The sequence below is a fragment of the Humulus lupulus genome, chromosome X (genome assembly GCF_963169125.1).
Source record: "Humulus lupulus chromosome X, drHumLupu1.1, whole genome shotgun sequence".
NCBI lineage: Eukaryota > Viridiplantae > Streptophyta > Magnoliopsida > Rosales > Cannabaceae > Humulus > Humulus lupulus.
Genome location: NC_084802.1, coordinates 209,675,980 through 209,700,451, shown reverse-complemented (window position 1 = coordinate 209,700,451; position 24,472 = coordinate 209,675,980). Strand labels below are relative to the sequence as shown.

Genomic DNA, 24,472 nt, shown 5'->3' with positions numbered 1-24,472 from the left:
CCGAAGTAAAAGGGCTTTATAACCCCTTCCTACGACCCGAACGGTCATCTTTCTCAAACCCTCCTCTGCCCTCTGTGCAAAAAAAAACTCCCAAAAACCTCCATTAACAACCGTGAGCCAACACCCATTTTCATTCTCCAAACCTTTTTTTTTTGTTTTTTCTTTATTTCTTGCAACATTTCTACCCTATAAACCGAAATATAGTCCAAAAATCTTTTTTTTTTGTTTTTTAGAGAAAAAAAAAGCATTTGGCCGTGGGCCTTTTCTCCATTTGAAAGTGGTGTTTCTTGCCGGATTTTTGTCATTGCAAGGGGATTTTGAGCTTCAAAACAGGTATAGATTACTAAAATGTGGTTTTGATGATAATTTTTTATTTTTCTATGTTTTTTTTTAATTTTTTTTTATTATTCCGAATTTTATAATTAATATAATTAATATTTTATTATTTTTTATAATTATTTGTTTATTTTGTTAGTTTAAATAATGTGATAAAAAATAGGTTTATTATAAATATATATGTATATTAGTTAATTTTAGAAATTTTGACAATAGATAAATTTGTTTTTTAAATATTTGAAAAAAAATAAATAGCTTGAAGATGATCAAAGTGTTGTTCATTAGTTTCATTAACTAGTTTGATTTTTTTTATTTATTGGTTTGATAATTAATTATGTAGTTTACTAATTATGTAATATTTTAGTAGGGTCGTTGATTGAGTGGTGAACTTTGTTGTTCATTTCAGGTGCATTGAAAATTAATATTGAAGGTTAGTTATTTTTTTTATTTATATTACTACAAGATTTATGTATAAAGATAAGACTAATGTAATCATGCATATTAGATTTAGTGAAAGTTATGTTTGAAAATTAGTGAAGTAGACTCTGGAAAATTTGCGTGTTGTGGTGATATAAGGATGGATTGATTTATGCTTGATTATTTTGTTTGTTTGTGTTGTTGTTATAGAAAATTTTGAAATTGCGATATGCTATAGAAACAGAGGATACTCTACCGAATTTTTAAAAAAATTTATAAGACTAGAACCTAATAATGATAGATTCATCTATGCTTGATTATTGTGTTTGCTTTAAATGGTTTTATAGGTAATTTTGAAATTACGGTATGCTATAGAAACAGAGGATACTCTGCCGAATTTTTTAAAAAATTTATAAGACTAGAACCTAATAATGATGGATTCATATATGCTTGATTATTGTGTTTGTTTGTATTGATTTTATAGGTAATTATGAAATTACGGTATGCTATAGAAACAGAGGATACTCTGTCGACTTTTTAAAAAAAATTATAAGACTAGAACCTAATATAAGTTTTTTTCTAACTTATTAGGAATTGAATATTGTTATTAGTATGGATAAATCATGGATGCTTGAAAGGAGAGAAACATCACAATTTCAAGATGGATTCAACAAATTTTTAGAGTTTTGTCTAAAGAATTGTAGTGATCCACAAAAAATTCGTTGTCCTTGTATCGATTGTGGTAATGGAGTAAAGGGAAATATTACCATGATAAATGATCATGTATTTTGTCGGGGATTTGATATGAGTTATAGTAAATGGTATTGGCATGGAGAATTATTAAATGATGACCCATATCCATTAGGTAGGCGAGGTGTAGATGATTTTGAGAGTAATGATTTTGATGATCATCCTATAGAATTGCTTGATGAAGCACAAGAAGAGTTTTTTCATAATCCAGAAAAATTTGATAGTATGGTTAGAGATGCAGACAGACAATTGTTCAATGGTTGCAATAAACTAAGATTGCCCACAATGGTTAAATTTTATAACATAAAAGCAGAAAATAGAGTTAGTGATAAGTGTTTCAGTCAATTTTTAGCTGCTTTCAAGGAGATTTTGCTGCTAGAAAATTGTTTTCCAGAGTCTACATATGAAGTAAAGAAAACATTAAGTTTGATAGGGTTGAAGTATGAGAAGATTCATGCATGTCCGAATGATTGTATTTTATATCGTAAGGAGTATGCAGACATGGACGCTTGCCCAGAATGTGGTTTATCACGGTACAAACCTAACAAAAGTAAGGAGATTAGGAAACTTATTCCTCAGAAAGTGCTATGGTACTTACCTTTGATTTCGCGGCTGAAGCGATTATATCGAAGTGCAGAACACTCTAAGAACTTAATATGGCACGAGACTGGACGAGTGAAAGATGGTAAACTCCGGCATCCTGCAGATTCACAGGCCTGGAAGAAGGTAGATTATATCAATCCAGAATTCAAAAATGAACCAAGACATCTTCGTCTTGGTTTAGCTGCTGATGGAGTAAACCCGCATAGATCTCTTAGTAGTAGGCATAGTTCATGGCCTGTCTTCCTGGTTATGTACAATCTTCCTCCTTGGTTGGTGATGAAAAGGAAGTTCATGATGCTTTCATTAATGATTTCAGGCCCAAAACAACCAGGACATGATATCGATGTTTACTTGGCACCATTAATTGATGATTTGAAAGAGTTGTATGAAAATGGTGTTGAGGCATATGATGGTTTTAAAAAAGAAGTGTTTAATTTGAAAGCGGTGTTGTTATGGACTGTTAATGATTTTCCAGCATATGGTAACCTATCAGGTTTAAGCACAAAAGGTTACCAAGCTTGTCCAATTTGTTGCACCAACACAAGGGCCCGTCGCTTGTCAAATGGATGCAAAATGTGTTATATGGGTCATAGACGATATTTGCATTTAAGTCATCCTGACAGAAATAAAAAAAAAGCATTTGACGGTACTGTGGAACGAGACATTGCTCCTTTGCCATTGTCAGGTGAGCAAATTCTTAAGGAAGTAGAAAACGTTGACTTTAGGTATGGGAAGAAGAATAAAAACAAAAAAGTCAATGGATGTTTTCAAAGAAAATCAATTTTCTTTCAACTTCCTTACTGAAAATATTTACTCGTTAGACATTGCTTAGATGTCATGCACATAGAAAAAAATGTATGTGAAAGTATAATCGGTACATTACTTGATATCCCAGGTAAAACCAAAGATGGTTTGTCTAGTCGTTTAGATCTTGTTGAAATGGGTATAAGACACCGCTTGGCACCTGAAGAAAAAGGGGCTCGCACATATTTGCCTCCTGCTTGTTTTACATTGTCTAAAGAAGAGAAGCAAGCCATATGTCAATCATTGGCAGGGATGAAAGTGCCTGATGGTTACTCATCGAATGTTCGAAACTTGGTGTCTATGGAAGATTTGAAGTTAATTGGAATGAAATCACATGATTGTCATATATTAATGCAACAATTACTTCCAATTGCCATTCGGTCAGTTTTACCAAAAAGAGTTAGAGATAGTGTGACAAGTGTGTGCATCTTCTTTAATCAACTATGCGGAAAAGAATTGGAAATGAAGAAGTTGAATGCATTGCATGATGAAATAGTTGAAACTTTATGCAAGCTTGAAAAATATTTTCCACCATCATTTTTTGACAACTTGATACATTTGATGGTCCATTTAGTAAGAGAAGCGAAGTTGTGTGGGCCAGTTTAGGCGAGATGGATGTATCCATTTGAAAGGAATATGAAGGTGTTGAAAGGATATGTACGTAATCACCATCGCCCTGAAGCTTGTATGGTTGAGTGTTATTTAGCAGAAGAAGCTGTGGAATTTTGTTCAGAGTACATGGTTGGAATCAACACAATCGGAATTAGCAAACCACGGAATAACTCGGATGGAGTTGATAGAGGATTACGAGGGAAAGGAACAGTAGTGACCATATCTCGTGCAGAATTAGATCAAGCTCATTTAGTTGTGTTGGAAAACAATCCCGAGGTTCAACCATATATAACGTAAGTTATAGATTTAATAAACATTATGCTCATTTTTATGTATAATTGAAATTTTAATATGTTGTACTTTGTATTTGTAGTGAGCACATGGAGTTATTACAATCAATGATTCCCAACAAGGTTAGAAATAAACAGAAATGGATTATAGATGAGCATAATAAAACATTTAGTCGATGGTTGAAAAATATTATTCTAGCAAGGTTGGGAGAAGAAAACCATGGAGTGTCGACAGAGTTAAAACGCATATCATTTGGACCAAGTGTTCATGTAATAAAGCACCATGCTTACATTGTTGGAGGAAAAAGATTTCACACAAAGTCAAGAGATGATGCTCGAATGGTTCAAAATAGTGGAGTAAGTATTGTGGCAGAAGCAATGCATTTCGCTAGTGCAAAAGACAATAATCCAGTTGCTGGTACTATGTCATATTATGGGGTTGTTGAAGAAATATGGGAGCTTGATTATTCCTTATTTCAAATTCCTCTGCTCAAGTGTTATTGGGTGGACAACAATGTTGGGGTTAGAATTGATGAACTTGGATTCACTTTGGTTGATTTAAGTAAGAAAGGTCACAAGAATGATCCTTTCATCATGGCTACCCAAGCAAAACAAGTGTTTTACATAACTGATCCTACTGATGATAAATGGTCAGTTGTTTTACGAACCCCGGAAAGGCAGTTTATAGAAGATGAAAATGACGAAGAAAACGGTGATTTGTTTCATGACAATTTTATTGTTGGACAACCAATACATGAGCAAGTTGAGAAAATCCATGATTTCCATGAAGATGATGATGATGATGGGCAATACATTAGAAATGATATTAGAGACGGAATATGGGTAGATTGTGGATCAACCAAGAAAAGAAAAAAGAAAAGAAAATGTGTCCAGTGAGTAATGTATTCATTTTTATGTTAAATATGTATTTATTTATGTCATAATTGTAACGTTAATTCTTGTTTATGTGCAGATGACAATTTCTGAAGGGGAGAACACACCAAATAGGCGAGGCCCAACAAAGAAGAACAATATCAATAATAAAAAAGCTAAGGGAATAAAGAGAAATATTCAGTTTAATGATAAAGGTCAACCTATAGGGAAATCATACAGTGAGATGCAATCGTACCTTGGAGTTAAAACTAGGAGAACGGTCTCTCTCAATTATAAGGATTGGAGACAAGTCCCACAAGAATTGAAGAATAGAATATGGGAGGATGTATATGTAAGAAAATATTTTAATTACTTTAATATATTGATCATTTTCATGAATTACTTTGCATTTCATTAATCATTTTCTTTCTATTTCAGGGTGCCTTTAACATTCCAGAAAATTGGAAACCAGAATTAATGAAAAGTGCGGGAAGAATGATGAGAGATTTTAAGACCAACATCTAGTGACTACATCTACTATAATGCCCCGGATTCCCTATTATGGTTTAATGGCTGGATTAGTAGGCCGGGAGGGCCATAACTGTTTAATTATGCCATTAAATGTGTTTATGCATGTTTATGAGAATTATATTATAATATGATGTTAAATGCATGCATGTGAGTCCACATTTGTTTACATGGGTGTTTTGGTAATTTGGCCCGTTGAGGGTATAATTGAATATTTGTTTGCGTGCTTATGATATATTGTGTGACCACATTATAATGTGGATTGGTTCGAGTATTTCGACATGAGACGATCTCTAAACATGATTTATCGGTTTGGTCATAACAGGTTTGAGCTCGGGGCTCGGGGTGAGTCTCGGGGTGATATTAATGATTATAGCGTTACCGGGGATTTTAGGGTAACGGGATATGAATTATTGGTGTTTGAGGATATTGAGATTAGCGGGAATTGGGAAGCGTTAATTATGATTAACGGGATAAGCGGAAAATACCAATTTTACCCTTGAAGTGGTTTTAGAGGCTTTTGGTGGCTTGAGGTTATTTTGGTCATTTGGGGTTTTGGATATATATAACTTAGGAGGGCTGTAGAAGGACAAAATAAAAACAGAGACTTGCTTCCTCTTCCTTCCCGTGCATCACCTATCCCTTCTTCCTTCATTGGGGTTTTGAGTTCTAAGTGGGGATTCAACCAAGGAAACTTAAAGGCTGGGTTGGTGGCTTGATTCAGCTTGTAAGGGAGGTCCAAAACTGGTTTCAAGGTGAGTTTTAGTCTTTGGTTTCAGGTGTTACTCTGTTTTCCCTTTTAGTTTTCAATTCATGGTTTTTGATGTGGAAAGTGGGAATCAAAGGGAGTTTTTGTGTTGGTTTGATTGGGATTTGATGAGGGTGAGCTATGGGTGCTATTTGGGGGTTTAATTGTATGTTTGGAGGAGGATTAGAGATGGTTTGAAGGACTGGTTTGAGAGGAAAGAACACAGGGGAAAAGCTGGGTTCGTATGAGGGTGTATTGTTGGTCTGGGCTGGGCGCCGCAGCCCTTGGTGTCTGGCAGGGGAGAGCCCTCTCTGTTTGAGGGTGCGCCGCGGCGCAGCAGGGGAGGGCCGCGGCCCTTTAGGTCATTTCAGCCAAAAACATGTTTTTAGCTTGGGGATTCAAACCTTAGGCCTCGGGGTTGAACCTAGTACCTAGTTGAGTTATGTTTGATGTCCCGGAGGCTAGATCTTGGTTTGGGAACCCTCAGTTATCATTTTTATTGATGAATACTATATTTTGGTTATGACCAGGTGACCGTCAAGGAATTTAAAGGTTGATCGTTCTCAGGGGTCGTTCATATAATAATTCTCACTTGAACCAGAGGTAAGAAAACAGTGTATGAATACAGTTGCACCATGTATAGGTATATGACATGCATGGTTTGATATTGAAGCATGTTGATTGATATATGTGGACGTGGATTGCATAATAAATTCTAATGAACGCTGATTACCTGTTTACGACACTGACTAGTCAGGGACCGACTCTAAAGTCGATGATCACGCATTGAATGGCTCCATGGCATTAATGCGGGACCGACCCTAAGGTCGAGGAACTTATAAGCGCTTGCCTGGTCTATGACCAGATGTTTATAGCCAAGGTATATGACCCCGGTGATTGTTTGTCACATGGCTAGGGGACGCTGTCCATAGCACGACTCTAGAGTCGGGAGGTAGGTTATGTTGGTGACCACTCACCATGCACCTGTCCTGATCAAACTTATGAAAGAATCACTTATTAGTTAAGCCTGGTGACCCTATCGTCACATGGCTAGAGGGAGCGATGCTCATTATTGTGACTTTTGGCTATTGCCACCTATTCGCTTGGACTGATAGTCCTGAGTGGTTATTATGATCGTTGTTGATATTATATCATGCTTTATTGTGTTTTCTTGTTGAGCCTTGGCTCATGGGTGCTTTGTGGTGCAGGTAAAGGGAAAGAGAAGCTCACCCAACCCTGAGTGGAGAGCTTGGGCGATGTTGTGTACATACAGGGCCGCTTGACCGCCACGGTCAAGGAGTTCTCAGAGGGACTAGGGGTTTACCCTATTTTTGCCGCTTAGGCCGGCGGGGACTGTAAATTTGAAACAATAGCGACTCTTTTGTATTATGAACTACTTGTAAACATTTTGAAAGGCTCATGAGCAGTTTATTTACTTAAAGAAATATATCCTTTCCTTTTTACTGGTTTTTCACCTTAACCTGATAATAACACTTAGATCACGTTTTTAACCAAAGGACTTGGGTAGCGAGTCAAATTTCCGGTTCACTGTTCACCGTAACTGTTCTGGGGTAACCAGGGCGTTACATCTACCCTTTGGCAGAAGATAGTCTGATAGATGAACTCCAAATCCTTCCTAAGAAATATCCAGAACTTGACCTAGAAGATTGGATGACATTTGTTAGCCACCGTTTATCTCCTGAGTTTATGGTACTATTATGTATATCTATTATGTATATGATTTATTAGTTTTGAAATACTAATAATTGCTTAAAAACTTATTGTTACCTATTTAATGTAGGCTTTGCGGGAAGCACAATGTGAAAGAGCTCTCAAATATACTTTGAGGCATCTTACATCTCGTAGAGGGCTTGCCAATGTTAGAGAGGACCTGGTAAGTAATTCACATCACTATTTTATAACTGTCAACCTGTTATGAAGAATATTGCACTCACCAACTTTAATTAATTGTTGTATGTTATAGAAAACTGAACTAGGTGTGGCAGATGTAGAACGGTACCAAGTTTGGATAAGAGCACGAGAAAAGAAGAAGGTTCTTGTCACAGATTTGGACAAACAAATTGAAGCAAGAATTGTAAGTGGTTTCAAGCAAGTATTTTAAAGTAATTTAGGAATGATAAAGTTCTTATAAGTCACTAATATAAGTGACCACTGGTTTGTTCCACAGAATGAGCTGAAAGAAAAAGTTAGTAGTGGAGAAATCATTGCAAAGGGTCGGAATGACATATTAACGCAAACTTTAGGGACACCTGAGCACCCAGGGCGTGTTAGAGCACTTGGGTATGATATTATTTTTTATTTGTTGCATTTAACTTAATTCTATAATATTTTAGTTTTAAAATAAATTTGGTTGATTATTGTAGGTCGTTTGCGAAGATTTCGTCCGTCTTTGGAAGAAAACAAAAAATAGCAACAGAAATGGCTGATATTGTTAGTAAGAAAGATGCAGAAATTGCGAGGCTCAGAGTAGAACTTAAAGCTTTAAAGGAGGAAAAAGCTAAACAAGCAGGTGGGATAGATGATATGGATGAACACGACAATGATGACGAGCAGAGCGACGAAGAATACCACACACCGTACATGCAGGATGACACACTGTACATGCAGGATGTGTTACTTTGTTCGGATAATATTCATAATGTGGTGGCAGAGGGTGTTATCATTGATGGGGTGGGTCCACTGACTATTCATGGTGTTCAACTGACAGACGAATACGCGAGGGTGCGAGTCACCAAAATGTTACAAGAGGATGCTGAAATCCCATGTTCTGTTGGGGAGATACACTATGTTCGAGATACTTATGACGCATTCCTTCCTTGGCCAAAAGATTTAATTATGACTGACCAGGTATAAACGAATTCTTTAATTTGTTACCTATTAAAATATTTGTTGGTCCATTATTTTAATATTATTTTTACTTGATGTTGCGTAGGGTCCTCTAAAAAAGAAACCTCCTATGTCAAAAAGTTCATCTAAGGATAAGACGAATCGTAATTCTTTGACTAGCCCGCATCTGTCATCAGCTGGGTCTCACGTCAATCTAGAAAACACTCTGACCGAAGGCCAACAATTCCCCGATCACATCATGAATCGCATCCATGTTAGCCTTCAGTTTATGGTGAGAGAATTTTGCAGAGTTAAGGGAATAAACTCAGTCGTCTCCATTCCAGTGGACCCATCATTCATGAATCGCGAGTCAATCTTCCTAACTTCAGAGGATGTGGAACAAGTTGCTACCTTGCATATGATTGGAGGCTCAGCAATGATATTCGGATTAAGGTATCCCTTAAACTAATTCTTTGGAATGATAGGAATTTAGAATCAGTTATGAGTACTGCTCTGTGATCTGTTGAAAATTTTCATAGACATTGAATGTTTACAGGTTTGGGTAGTCCTATTTATAGGGGAAACTCTGCTGAAATTTTTCAAAATATTTAACACTAAAGAAAATTTTGCAGATGCATTTGGGAGTCCCTATTTCCAAATCAGCGTGTCTTTTACAAGTTTTATGACATTGAACGTCTTAGCATTAATAATGTTAACGATGTAGAGCAATCAACCATTGACTTGGCGAATTGGTTGATGACCATGGATAGAGTTGGTCAACTTTACTTTATACCTTGGAACATATGGTAAGAAATAGTGTAAACTTTTCTTATTTGATTAGTCATATATTAAAAATTTAATTATTTTACTTAACATACGCTTCTTATTTTAGGGAACATTGGATGTTGGTGATTGCTATGCTAAAAGGAAAAATCGTGTTCTTAGATCCATTGAAATCACACAAACGTCCTGAAGAAATTGATTCAATGATAATGAGGTAAGTTTTAAATTTTTTAAAATATTTCTTAATATGCAACAAATATTACATGTTACTACATTTTAATAACTTTTGTTAATTTTCTTTTTAAATAGTGCATATTATAGGGCTTCTTCCAATGAATTACTCGGCAATTCCACAAAGATATTCAATGTTTCATGTTCAAGACAACCACAAAGTCATGAATGTGGTTTTTATGTCTTGAAGTACATTAGAGATCTTGTACGGGCATCAAATGCAATGACTACCCTAAAAGAAAAAGTAAGTTCATTTTTTATAATTTATTTGCTATCGATAATCTATGAAATTAATTTATATTTATTAATTTTACAGTTTGGTGGGAAGACGCAATATTGTGAGATTGCAGACCTCTTGCCAATCCAACACGAATGGTTAGGCAAATTGATGACATACATTTATCAGTAAGCCTATTTTGTTTAGTTGTAAGTTTAGTCTTTTGTAAATGTATTAATGTTAAGGCTAGTTATCTTACTTAAGTACTTGTATTTTATATGCTTATGTACAACATTTTTAATTAATAAAAGTTATCATATTTTCATTCAAAAAAAATTCTTAACCAATTTCAACTGTAAAAATATATATAATTGTAAAATCATATAATTAAATCGTAGAAAAATAATTAGGCAAAAAAAAAAAAAAAAAGATCAATTAAATAAAATTAGGCCAAAATATATATATATATATAAATAGAAACCGTCCATTTAAAAATAATCAGAAATATATATTAAATAAAAAAGGCGGGCACTTTCTACTTTGGTTTTACCTAAGAGCCGAAGTAGAAAGCAGCCCTCTTACTTCGGTTTTACCTAAAAACCGAAGTAGAAAGTGCCCAGGATGGAAGCGTATATTCACTTTCTACTTCGGTTATTATGTAAAAACCGAAGTAGAAAGTGGGGATTCTACTTCGGTTTTTAGCTAGTTTTTACTTCGCTCCGAACTACTACGGTTGCAAATTTTAGCGAAAACCGAAGTAAATCAAGTTTAAAAATCGAAGTAAAAGCCCCTTTTCCTTGTTGTGTTCTTTCTTCTTTCTTCTTCTTCTTTTTTTGGTTAATTTTCTATGTATTTTTAGAGGAATAATTTGAGGGTTTTCCTCCAAATTTTCATAGTTATGTTTGTAATTTTTTTGTTTGTATTTTCTATGCTAGTTATGAGGTTATAATCTTTTTAAGATTATTAAGTGATAATGAAACAATATGTAACTAGATAATGTTTATTTTGTATGTTGATTTCCCATTTTGTGCAATAAAGTTTATGGATTTTCTTCTTTAAATATTTTCTTTCATCTTAAAATATCTTGTATTTTTTATTGTTAGAACATATTTACACTTTGTTCTTCATTAGTGCAAAACCATAACATTCTTTTATTAAAGTGTGCCATTAAATTGTGCACATCAAATGCTTAGAACAAAAATATTATGTTTTGTCTTATAAATAATATTCATTGATTTATTTGTTATTTTATTAAATTGATTTACATTAAATACTTTGAAATTATAATTTTAAAAATTAAGATAAATTCTATATTTTTATAAAAACTTGTGCTTAAATAGAATATCTAACTTTAATAAGTGATGGTTTGATTAATTTTTACTATTATTAAAACTTGGAAATCAATGTACTTATAAATATTATTAAACTTATATTTTGTGAATTCTATTATCTTAATAATATTTCTTTTACCATCTTGATTTCTACTAGTAATTTATGTTTATATATTGTCTTTAATTTCTTTATTATTGTCTCTTATTTGATTTTCTTGTCACAAATTCTCATCAATTTTTGGAGCTAGGTTAGAATTTATTAATTTTGGTTTAAAATAGTTTTCTTTTCGATTTTAGACAACTCATTTGGGTTCGACATCCTTGCTTACACGATTACTTATCTATATGAACGATTCGTGCGCTTGCGATATAAATATTTAAAACATACACGTTTTGGGTCCAACAAGTAGTCTCATGATGTGTGACCTCCTGAGAAGTTTTCTCAGGAAGTGTGCGAATGAGGACAAAGCACGCTGGAAAGACTCGTGTTGGTTTGCAGGGCCAGTCGTCATTCCAAGAAGCATCCATAGTGACGTGTGGCATCACAAAGTGACACAAACTGCACACAATGCAAAAGTAGCTAATATAATACTAAACTAAGGTGCCACACTCAATCTCAAGCAATAAAACACTCAATGTTTACACACTTTTGATTACAAAGATTATAAAAATGAATGTGCAAAAGATGAAACTTGAAGGTCTTGTGAAATCACTTTATAGCTGAAGGAAATCTTTAAACTAAGATTTGAAACAACCCTGCATACTAGAAAGATCAGCAAGAAAATCTTTCCATTTCAAATATGATTTGCTTAGCTTGAGGAAAATGTTATGCCAGTTCAGTTGAGTGAATATATTATACACAAACCTAATTCTAGGTATTTTTTACTCACTTTGATATGCAAATCAATATATTAGCTGACATAATAAATCACAGAACAAAATCTCAATGCTTTCTTAAATGATACACAATATTCAAAAATTAAACAAGACAAAATATTACATAATTTATTTAAGTAATAATTCATACATGAATATTACTCTTTATTGTAGAATCATCCTTTGACTTGGAGATTACTCATGATACAAGGATGGCTCAAATCTTCATTAGAAAACCAAATAAAGCCTTTTGTGTGCAAGCAATACTTACAAAAAATCTTCTTTTTAAGGAAACAAAGATATTTACATAATAAAGAAGCAAAAAAAAAATGTTAATTAAATAAATATAATTTTTTATAATACACTTGTCAATGATGTGTTTGGAAAGTCACCCTGTAATTGGAATTGAGTGTAATTCAGAGTTATTACTCGATTTTGCATGTTTGTTTAATCATGTAATTACATATTAACTATGCATAATTTAAGGTAAATGAAGGGTTCCAATTACATTCTCCAATTCTCATAGCCCCCATGAGAATTGAGTGTAATTACTAATTACTATCAATTTTAAAATGTATTTATTACATAATATTGTTTTTCTGTGTAATTACTGACTATTTTGTTAAACATGACAATAAGAATTCATCAATAGTTACCGCTTGATATTCAAGCATACATTGTATTTTAAAATATAGTGTAATTACTCAGATAGGTAATTACTATCCTAGTAGTTTCACATTCTAGTAATTATACAGTTGTTTCCAAACATGCCCCAAGTGTCATGAAATAATCACAAAATAATAATAAAAATCTTAATTGACACAAAATTGTGCATTTTATTCAAATCCACCTAAATACCAATTTGTTGGAGTAGTTTAAACACTATTGGAATAACTTATGAGAATACCATAAATTGTCTTCGTAAAAGGATTCCAATTTTAGGGTTTTATAGTTATGGTTGGTTTAGTTGTAATTCTCAAACTTGTACACCTTTAATGGTGTTTATCAATTGGATTTCACTTGATGTTGCCTTTGCGTGTCTTAAAATGATGTGTTATCTTTGATGTGTCTTGTTTGTTTATTATATTTTTCTTTTAGTGCAAATAATGTTTTGGGTTATAATAATGGTGATTTTGTCCTTTAATCTTTTAGAATATTATAGAATGTAACATACACTATTACAAAAAAAATATCATTTGTGATAGTACCTAATTGATACAAAACATTTTTCGCCTAAATTTGAAAAGCGATGCAAAATCCTAGTGTAACACAAATCTCTATAATATTTGTGATGGTTCACAAGTGACGCAAACTTAGCATTTGTGATAGTTTATAACTAACATAAACCTTAGCATTGGTGATTGTTCCTGAGTGATGTAAACCTTATTATCTGTGGCCTTGTTTTTGTTAGTTTTGCACTGACACAAGTATTAATTTTTGAAAAAAATAAAATAAAAATAAAATCTCAAAATCCAAATTTTATTAAAAAAAAAAGGCATTACACTAAAATGAAAATACAATCCCATAAAAATATAATAACTCACTAATTAGTCCAATGATACAAAATCAAAATAAATAAAAATCAGCATTAAGCCACTGCATTCGAGCCTCCCAATCCCATGGCCAACATAATCTCGAGCCTTCAAACTCACGAGCACTACCAACCCGCTTCCACCACCACCTGCATCCTTCAAAACAGAGAAATAAATACTCAGAAACCCAGATCTGGAGCAAGCCTCCCCCACCGCCACCACATATAACTAATTATCAAATTATCTTATATTGATTTTTGGCATAATTTATTAACAAAAACCAACTAATAAGCATAAAATCATCGACTTTAATAACAACTAATTAAGAGTATGTAATTAATCTATACAATCTCACTAGTTTCTTCTTATGTCGTTTTCTTGTACACTAATAAATAATCACTTCTAGTAATTTTGAAAAGCTTAATATATTAATAAATAGCTACAACAAATTTCAATAATAAATTGAGATTCCTAAGACTTTCTTAAGGACAATATACAACCTTTTGATCCTCGCCACTTCTCAATAGTATAAGCCAACAAGAAACATATCAATAAAATAACCAATGAATTAACATGCATGCTACTATCATGTGAAATAAAAATTAGTGATCTCCAATCTTTTACAATGATAAAAAATTTCCATTCGAAATGTTTGCACCCGCGATTATGTAAGTCTTTTCCACCTACGAAATCCAAAATATCCCAAAAATTAAAACTATAAGTATTATATATAGCAATAAGATTAAGAATATAGGTAAGAGCATGGTACAACCACTTTTTTGGCTGCATCGATGCAGCCATTAAGTTATTTTTTACACTTTGATAATTTTTTTTTCTAATTTTTTTATATGTATGTGTACATTGTAGTAATTTAAGATATGCTGCAACTTAAAAAAAAATCGAATAATTTAAAGTGTCGAAAACAATATTCAAACAGCTTGTTGCACGAGTGCTTATTTTTTTTGTATACGCGTGTAAAATTCAATTGTTTGAACATTGTTTTCGACACTGTAAATTATTCGAAATTTCTTGAAAATTTGCAGGATGTCTTAAATGACTACAATGTATACCGTCATATAAAAAAATTAGAAAAAATTATCGAGGTGTAGAAAATAACCCGTTGGTTGTACTGGTGCAGCCAAAAAAGTGGTTGCACCGCAATCTTTCCCTAAGAATATATATATATATATATCTCTTCTATATAATAAGTGTGTAGATAACGAAATTTTTTGGTTTTAACGGTTTTTTTTTAATGTTAACATTAACGGAATATTCTCATATTTAACAGAATATTATTATATTTAACGGTAGTTTATAACACTTAAATAAAATAAAATAAAAAATTAAAAAAATTGAAATGTGATCTTTTTGAGATATTTATAATGATAATTATTTAAAAATAATAAATAATTAAACAAATTAAAATATGATATTTTTCAGATATTTTACAATGATAATTATTTAAAAATAATAAATAATTAAATAAATTAAAAATATGATATTTTTGAGATATTTTACAATGATAATTATTTAAAAATAATAAAATAATGCATTTTATAACTTAAATAAAATGTAATTAAACTTAAACTCACTTATTAGAATAATATCATATTAAATATATAATATAATCTATTGTGAATTAGCAACAAATTTTTTTTTTAAAATCTAGCAAGAAACTTAAATTTAAAATTCACGTATAATATTCAATATTACATTAAACATATAATATATAATCTTTTGTCGTCACTCCCAAATTAAAGAAATACAACAAACATAAACTTAAATGAAACTAAATAAATTATTTAATTAAAATATGATATTTATTTCAAACTTTATATGACATTAATATAAATTTTATAAATAAAACTAAGCAAACATGCATATTTGCACGTTGCTTATATCTAGTATATATATATATATGTGTGTATGGATTTTGAATAGGAATCAAATTCATGAGAATTTTATTTTATTTTTTCCAAAAAAAATATATTTGTAAATGAATGTTATAGGACCCTTCCTCCAAACGATTAAAAAAAGTAGAATTTAGTGCTGAAAAGCCATCTTCCTCTAGATCAACCAAGATATGGGACAAGATATTGATAAACGAGTTTTATGTTCGTTTATGGTCTAGTTTTTAGGAAGGTTTTCATTAGTTTATGGCTATTTTATTGCAGAATTATGCTTGTTTGTTCATATTTCAGGTTTTTGATGCTAAAATGGTGAAAATAGTGGAATGAAGTAAAAGTGAAGTTATTTTGGAAAAAATTGACTCATTCGGGAGCAAGAAGTCCAAGTAATGTTTCTGTGAATAGCGCTACAACGCTATCATAATGGCTCTACAGTGCTAGAAAGAAGACTTAAAGGCTTGTGTTTCTGTAAGTAGCGCTACAACGCTAGTACGTGAATTTTCAATAGAATTTGGCTCAGTTATCAGCACTACAGCGCTCAAAACCTAGCGCTACAACGCTATCGACGCTGTTTTGAAATCTTAAGCCACTTTTAGAAGGACAAAACAGTCTTTTCACTTAGGAGCATTGAAAAACTATTTAAGTGACATTAATTTGCGAATTTAGGAGGCAGTTTAGTTTTATAAACCCTAGATCTAGAAAAGACTGCTGTAATTATAATTCTTTTTCTGGTTTATGACTTTCTAGATTTATTCTTCATCTGAATTTTTTAGGTTATTTTCTATGAACAATTATTTAAATTTTATTTTCATTATGTTATCTATGAACTAAATCTTTTATCTAGGGATTAATATAGTCATTTGAATTTCAATTTAATTTTACTATGATGTTCTATTAATACTTCTTCTCTATTCTAATTTATATGATGTTTGCCTAATGCTAGTAAATACTTTATCACTATTTACTTTATTTAATGGTTTTGATTCAAAATTCGAAAGATGAGAATTGAATATGCTATCATTATATAGACATAGGTTGCATATTGGACGAAAGTACCTGTATGACTTGTGTAGTAATTATGTTTTCATGCTTAATGTTTTCATATGTTTAAGTTTATCATAGAAATGTAAAAAACCTACATATATGTTGAGATCTTATATCTTAAAAAAGAATTGGAATCGATTATGTTAACCTGCTATTAGAATAGAAAGAGGAGATTTAGAATTGATTAGTAAAAATTAATAGAATGAAAAGTTGATGAAATTAATTCCTAAGCTTTTTATTATTAATTGTTAATTCGTTGATTTATTATTCTGTTTACAATTATTTAAATTGTGTTCATAATTTAGAATTATTCATCTTTATTTTAATCGCCAAATAGAAAGTGAAAAATGATTATTGGTAATTGGTTAATAGTCTCTGCGGGACGATCTCTGTTCTTGCAGACTTTATTACTTGACACGACTACGTATACTTACGTACAAATTTTACAGATCAGATATAAGCCCTGGCATTCGTCCCTGAGCAATCCAAGCCCTTGACCACGCAACCCAGCAATTGAGCCCCAACGTTCGTCCCCGGACGTTGGGAAGAAGAGAACTTACTAGGGAAAAAGAAAGAGGTGTGTGGCAATCAAAGAGAAAAGCGAGGGAGAAAGAGATGGAAAGAGAGATTGGGAGGAAGAGAAAATGTGTGTGTGATGTGTGTTGCAAATAAAGCAAATATGCTTCGATCCATGTTTTTTTTTTAAATATACACATTTGTGACCGTGCAAAGTTGCACAAATAGTGGGGTTTGTGATAATGCAAAAGTGACGCAAATGGTGGGGTTTCTGACAGTTTCCAACCGATGCAAACTTCGTGAACAAATAACACCGGTATAGGTGCTGAGGCCATTACTGCATTTTTTGTGTCAACTCTCGACTGATGCAAATTTCGATATGTGGTCAATCGCATCACACGTTTGGCTGACGCTAAAAGAAGGGTTTTCTTGCAGTGATATTTCTTAAAAAAAAAAAAGATTATAGAGCCTTTTTTTTTTTTTCATTATACTTATCGATACATTGGTAATTATTTTATTTGAGTGTGTTTTTTAGTTAAAAAAAATTATCGACATTATGAATCATTTTTTATGTATACATATATATATATACTTATTTTGTTTGGATCTTACTTATTCGAATATTTCTTTGGGTGTTACTTTTATAAAGTGGTTTCTAAATTCGCCTATGATATCAAAGACTGTAGGAAAAAGGCACATATTGTGGCTCATAGGAATTAATAATGTACCGTGGACATCGAATGTGTAATTGAAAAAAATGTTTTGAGGACTTTGACGTCCCATTAAGTTATTCCAGAATCCACACTGGCATGGAGAATGTGGCCTATATATTTTACACATTTTTTCCCTCTTTTTTAATTGGCTCATATTGTTCGGCCTTTTATGATATTATTTATTGTTTTGTCGTTTAGTTCAAACATTTTTCTTCTTCTTTTTACATTCAACTCAATGTCCTTTACAAAATGGGCCAATGTTATTTACTTTACAAAAATCAGGAAACCACTTCACTTGTTTTTCAAATTTTGCAGTTTTAAAACTACCCAAAAAAAAAGTAGTAATAATAATAATAATAATAATAATAATAATAATAAGAAGAAGAAGAAGAAGTAGGAATATTTGTGGCAAAAGTACTTATTACATTTGTAGCACTTAAGTATTAATTTTTTTTTTTGCAGTGAAATTACTTTCTGTCTATGTTTTGGTACAGTTTGGTACAACTGTCAATTCTCACCATTAAACTCGTCTGGAAAACATAGACAAAAGTACCAAATTAAAGAGATATTTGCAGCGAAAATATAAAATTTAAATAATGTTTGCAGCAAAAATACCAAATTTAAGAGATATTTGCGGTGAAAGTACCCAAGTTATAAACAAATTTCACACTATGTAAGCGGACTTAACGACGAAACAAACAGTTACACTAAACTACACAAAAACATAAACGGAAAATACTTTCGGCGGAAATAATAATAATAATAATATCACAAAACATGTGAGAGACAGGTCAACCTTTATTCTATTTCCAAAAGGTAATAACCTCTTTGATACATAAAGCTTTGTTTTGGCGTGTGAAAGTAATTCCACATGCAAATAATTATAATTATAATTTAATTTAATTAAACCACTTCAAATCCAATGGCTGGCCTGGCTTGGCTAGGCTAGACTAGTGGCTACTAGAAGAAATTTTAGGCTCATTCAATTTCATATAGTCATGTTACACTCAGATCTTGCCACGTCACGTGGAATAACAATCCTGTGGACCCAACAGGCTCACAGCTTTCCACCTTGAGTAGTACTAGTAGGTCATGACTCCTTTTCTGTTATCCGACTAATCATATCTCTTCTTTTTTTTTTTAATTATTTTCCTCCTGTATTTTATGAAAGCTTGAATTAAAATAATATTCCACTTCATTTTCAAACTAGCCCATGGTATTTATTTTCATCTTGTATTTTTTCTATCATTATTATTATTATTCATAATATTAATAATTACATAAATATTGATATATATATATATAAAGTAATTAGTAAAAATAAATTTTAATAGTTTTTAGTAGAATGTTATAAATAATTTTTACTTGGTGCTGAGTATGTATAAAAAATCATTTTACAAATAATTATATAAAAATATTTATTGTGCAAAATGATTGCTGAATATTTACATGATTTACATCAATTCTCAGATCACTAAATTTCATCAAATTTTGTATTTTATATAATATTATTTATGAATTAAAAAATATAATATCTAAATAATATGAAAAAGAATAGATGAATAAATATACAGTATATTGTAAAAAGTAGTAGGTAAAATAATAAAAATTACAAAAACATACTAAATTATGTATGGTTTTGGTGAGACGGTAGAAAATGAGCAAAACAAAGGCCCATCGAAAGTTGAAAAAAAATAAAAAAAAAAGTCAAAAGCAGGCCCCCACCGTTTGATATGATATGGTTTATTGGTTTCTGTTTTTAAGCCTTTGTTTCTCTATTCTTCTTGACTAAGAATATGATCAATATAAGATAATTATATCATCATCTCTTAAGCCATCTAATTTCTATAACGAAGAACAACACATGAAAGGTACACTAATGGAGAAGAAGAGCAAGATCCAAATTTTGTACGATGCTTGCAGTGTAATTTTTACTCAGAATCAAACCCCAAATTTTCAACAAATCCAATATCTCAAAAATCTTCTTGGTATATATATATACATATCTCTATATATGTGATTTTTTCTTCTTTGTTATCTTTCTTAATATATATTGTTTTGTTCTTAGACATATTCGAAGCCAAAGATGTTGGAATCGATGAATTTGGAACATCATCATCATCATCATCATCATCATCATCATCATCATCATCATCATGTGAATCTCCATGTTCAAGCCCAAATAAGAGACTAATTTGTGGGCAAATCATCTCTGAAATCACGTACATTCATATATATGAATGTAACAACTTTTCTGTAAGTTGAGTACATATATAATATATCACACTTTTTTTTATATGTATATATATATGACAAAATTTGTGGTAATGGGCAGATTGGTGTGTTTTGTTTCCCGGCGGGAGGAACATTTCCACTCCATGACCACCCAGGAATGACAGTTTTCAGCAAACTCCTCTATGGTTCTCTTTACACCAAAGCTTATGATTGGGTCAAAGTGTATAATTCAACAACCACTAAAACATGTAAGATTAATTTAATTAATTGAGACATTGATTATTATACGTAATTTTCTTTTTGATTGATGTTATATTTATTATTTTTTTGGGGTGTGTGTATATAAATTATTATTATTATTTACAGTTGGATTAGGAGGTTTAGTAAAGGAGGAGATAGTAAATGCACCAAGTGAAACAAGCATATTGTTCCCAAAGAGTGGTGGAAACATTCATACATTCACAGCACTAACTCCTTGTGCCTTCTTGGATGTTCTTACTCCACCTTACTCTGATGACCTTGGAAGGCCTTCCACTTACTTCTTTGACTTCCCCATTCCTTCTCTTCCAGGTAATAATTATTTCATCTATATATATATATGACAAATTTTGTACATGGTTTCACTTTAAACCCTATCAGTGGAGCTCTCAGTGTTCTCGACCTTTGAACAATTTTCGGCGGGATTTTTTTTATGACCGTGTATATTGTAGTTATTTAGAGTATTAGCGCGATTTCAGAAAATTCTGAATAGTTTACAGTACCGAAAACTAGGTTTAAACATGTTGTTGCTCTCGTGACTAATTTTTTGTATACGCGTGGAATACATGTTTGAACTTAGTTTTCGGTACTGTAAACTATTCAGATTTTTCTGAAAATTTGCAGGATGCTCTAAATAATTACAATATACACGGTCATAAAAAATTGCGTCGAAAACTGTTCATGAATCGAGAACATTGAAGAGTCTTATCGGTAGGACTTAAAGTGAAGCCCTATATGAAAAATTCCCAATATTTGATTTATGTGTATATTTGTAGAATATATATAAAAGTCTTATTTCAAAATTTTAGTAATATCTATCCATGTATATTAGTCTCTTGTATATAAATGTGAATACTTAATTTGATTGGTCCAATTAATCTCTTGTTCATCATCATCATCATCATCATCATCAGGTTATGCAGTGCTTGAAGAAAGAGAGTTGCCGGATGATCTTGTAGTTGCCGGTGCACCATATCTTGGTCCTCCTGTTGATGCACTCGACCAGTTTTCTTGACTTTATAGCTAGTTATTTTTATCGTCTATGTATGTCATGATTCGTGTATATTGTTTGTACATGTAAAGAAAAGATAAATAGAAATTAGAGTTAAAAAGAAATATACTATTTCCATTATCCTGAATGGTATGGAAGGAGATTTAAATATACATAAATAATTTGATTGTATAAGATCTTACAATTAAATAAGGCTTCTTTGCTTGATATATCTTCTATATAATGTGTAGATAATAGTGGTTTTAACCGGTTTTTTATTTTTTTAATGTTAACTTTAATGGAATATTCTTATATTTAACAAAATATTTTTATATTTAACAATAGTTTGTGACTTAAATAAAATAAAATAAATAATTAAAAAAATTAAAAAAATGATATTCATAAAATATAATCTACTATGAATTAGCAACAATTTTTTTTTTAAATTAGCAAGAAACTTAAATTTAACATCTACGTATAATATTTAATATTACATTAAATATATAATATATAATATCTGGTTGTCACTCTCAAATTTAAAAATTAAAACAAACATAAACTTAAACAAAAATAAATAAATTATTTAATTAAAATAGGATATTTATTTCAAAATTTATATAACATTAATATAAATTTAATAAAAATAATTAATAAATTCTATAAATAAAACAAAGAAAATGTGCATATATGCACGTTTGTTTGTATCTAGTATATATATATATATATATGGGTGCACCATTGGATTAAGATCAATGATCCATATTTATAGTTCTTAATTAATATTTCTAAAAATAAATTTTGATTTTTTAAAATTTTTAGAAGGGTTACCTGACGAAAAATGTGTATTTATTATGAAAATATAATAAATTTTTTATTTTTCAAATGCATGTCAATTTCTAAATATAACTAATGTCTCATTGGTTGGAAACAACATTAATTATGTCAAAGAAAAAAACTAAATTTGAAACTAATGTAGAAAAAAATATTTACATGTTGGTGACTTGCTATACCAAGTCACTATGTTGTCATATCATCATAATTGTTAGTACTCATCTATGTGTATTAACCCCTGAGAACTCATATGTATATATATATATATATAGCAAGAATTATCCACAAAATGTTATTTTGGTTTTGGATAATACTTGCCCCAATTGTGAAATTAAAATCGACACTATTTCTTCACATTGGTTACGTATCAATTGTTCTAAATTGTAACATATCTTTTCTCTAAAAGAAGCAAGAATTCATCTTTATTTATTCAATATCTTTTACTAAAACTTTTTATTTCTATACGAAAAAAGAAAAAGAAAAAACATTGTTGAAGAGTTGACTCACCCTCACCCCTTTATTTTAAGGTAAATTATCATAGCTTTATCGTATGAACACAAATGAAGATATGACTATTTGTTGAGTATTCAATCAAATTAATTATGGTTTTTATTTATAGTGTTTTTAATTTTGGGTAATTAATAGTTTGTGTAAAAGGAGAGTCTTGTTGGTCAACTTGTCTTATTGACCAAGTTTTAGAGTGTCTTGGTGCCCAAGTTTTATAACTCTATAAATATATTGTTTGTGTGTGAATGTTTGGTTTTTTTTGGAAGAGAAGTGAGTATGAATTTTTGAAAAGAGAAGTGAGAGTGAGTTTGAAGTGTTGAGAGTGAGAAGCAAATGGTGTATTTGGTTTTGGGTAGAGAGATTGAGTGTGTAATATTGACGTTTGAAGTGAAATAGATCTCTCTTTGTGGGTTTAGTAATTTTACCAAATCGAGTAAATTTCTTTGTTTTTTATTGTTTCTGCTGCGTTTGAGAAGTTTTGTCTTTTTCCCCAAGTGATACTAGAGCCAAGGTTTAGAACTTCGCTGAATATGTCAAAGATGATGTCTTCCACAAAATTTGAGATTGAGCTTTTTGATGGAAAAACAATTTCAATATATGGCAGAGCACAATGAAAGATGGTTTGGTACAACAAGGACTCATGAAGGCACTACAAGGAAATAAGCCTGAGAGTATGGATGATGAAGATTGGGAAGAGCTGCATGCAAAAGCGGTAAGCACTATTCGCTTAGGTTTGGTTCCTGAATTAAAGTATGGTGTATTGAATGAAACATGTCTTTCTGAGTTACAGAAAAAGTTAGAGAAACTTTATATGTCTAAATTCCTAACAAATAGGTTAATGTTTGAAGAAAGAGTTATATGAGTTAAAGATGATTGAAGGTGATGATGTTAGGGATCATATAAATAGATTTAATAAGTGCATAACTCAGTTGTTAAGTGTAGAAATCAAAATTGATGAAGAAGATAAAGCTATTATTTTGTTGGCCTCTCTACCAAAATCATATGAGATGTTGGTGAATACACTTCTAGTTGGAAAGAATTGGATGAGGTGTCAACTGCTCTTTTGGAGACAGAGAGAATCAAGCAACGAAGTAGTTCGTCTCATAGTGATCAAGCTATTGTGACAAGGTCATAATTAAATTGTGGTAGGAGTCATTCAAGAGGAATGTATAATGACATAAGAGATAACCGCTGCCAATCACGTTTTGGGAGAGAAGTGGAATGCTATTATTGTCACAAAAAGGGACATGTGAGGCATAATTGTGAAGAATTGACCAAGCATCTTGAAGCAATGATAAATCAAGAATGTAAAGAGACTTGAGATTCCACTAATGTTGTTGATGCATATAGTGATGTTCTTTCTGTCATTACTAATGAAATTTTTTCTGACTCTTAGGTTTTAGATTTTGGTTGTTCGTTCCACATGTGCCCATATATGGAGTGTTTTGATACTTATAAGACATATGATGGCTGTACTGTTTTGATGGCTAATGATTCTAGCTCTAAAGTTGTTGGAATAGGAACCTATAAGGTGAAGATGCTTGATGGTGTTGTGAGAACATTGACTGATGTAAGACATGTTCCTATGTTGAGGAGGAGCTTAATCTCTCTGGGAGCCTTAGACACTCTAGGCTGTGATTATTCTGTAAAAGATGGTGTAATGACTATTAAGAAATATGATTTGGTAGTCAT

At 31.4% G+C, this 24,472-nt stretch overlaps 1 protein-coding gene across 1 annotated transcript; it reads left to right on the top strand.

Annotated features, from left to right (window-relative positions):
- Positions 1-19,822: 19,822 nt before the first annotated feature.
- Positions 19,823-21,466, top strand: LOC133806692 (plant cysteine oxidase 3-like). The gene is made up of 5 exons (XM_062244787.1): positions 19,823-19,946; positions 20,027-20,214; positions 20,294-20,441; positions 20,560-20,763; positions 21,366-21,466. Exons 1-5 carry the CDS (start codon positions 19,823-19,825, stop codon positions 21,464-21,466), a joined length of 765 nt encoding a protein of 254 aa, XP_062100771.1.
- Positions 21,467-24,472: the final 3,006 nt, after the last annotated feature.

Excerpts from the sequence above, each read along its gene's own strand:
- LOC133806692 (XM_062244787.1), top strand. The coding sequence starts at position 19,823 with ATGAAAGGTACACTAATGGAGAAGAAGAGCAAGATCCAAATTTTGTAC. Across the intron at positions 19,947-20,026 it reads ATATCTCAAAAATCTTCTTG|ACATATTCGAAGCCAAAGAT; the intron begins GTATATATATAT and ends TTTTGTTCTTAG. Across the intron at positions 20,764-21,365 it reads CCCCATTCCTTCTCTTCCAG|GTTATGCAGTGCTTGAAGAA; the intron begins GTAATAATTATT and ends CATCATCATCAG.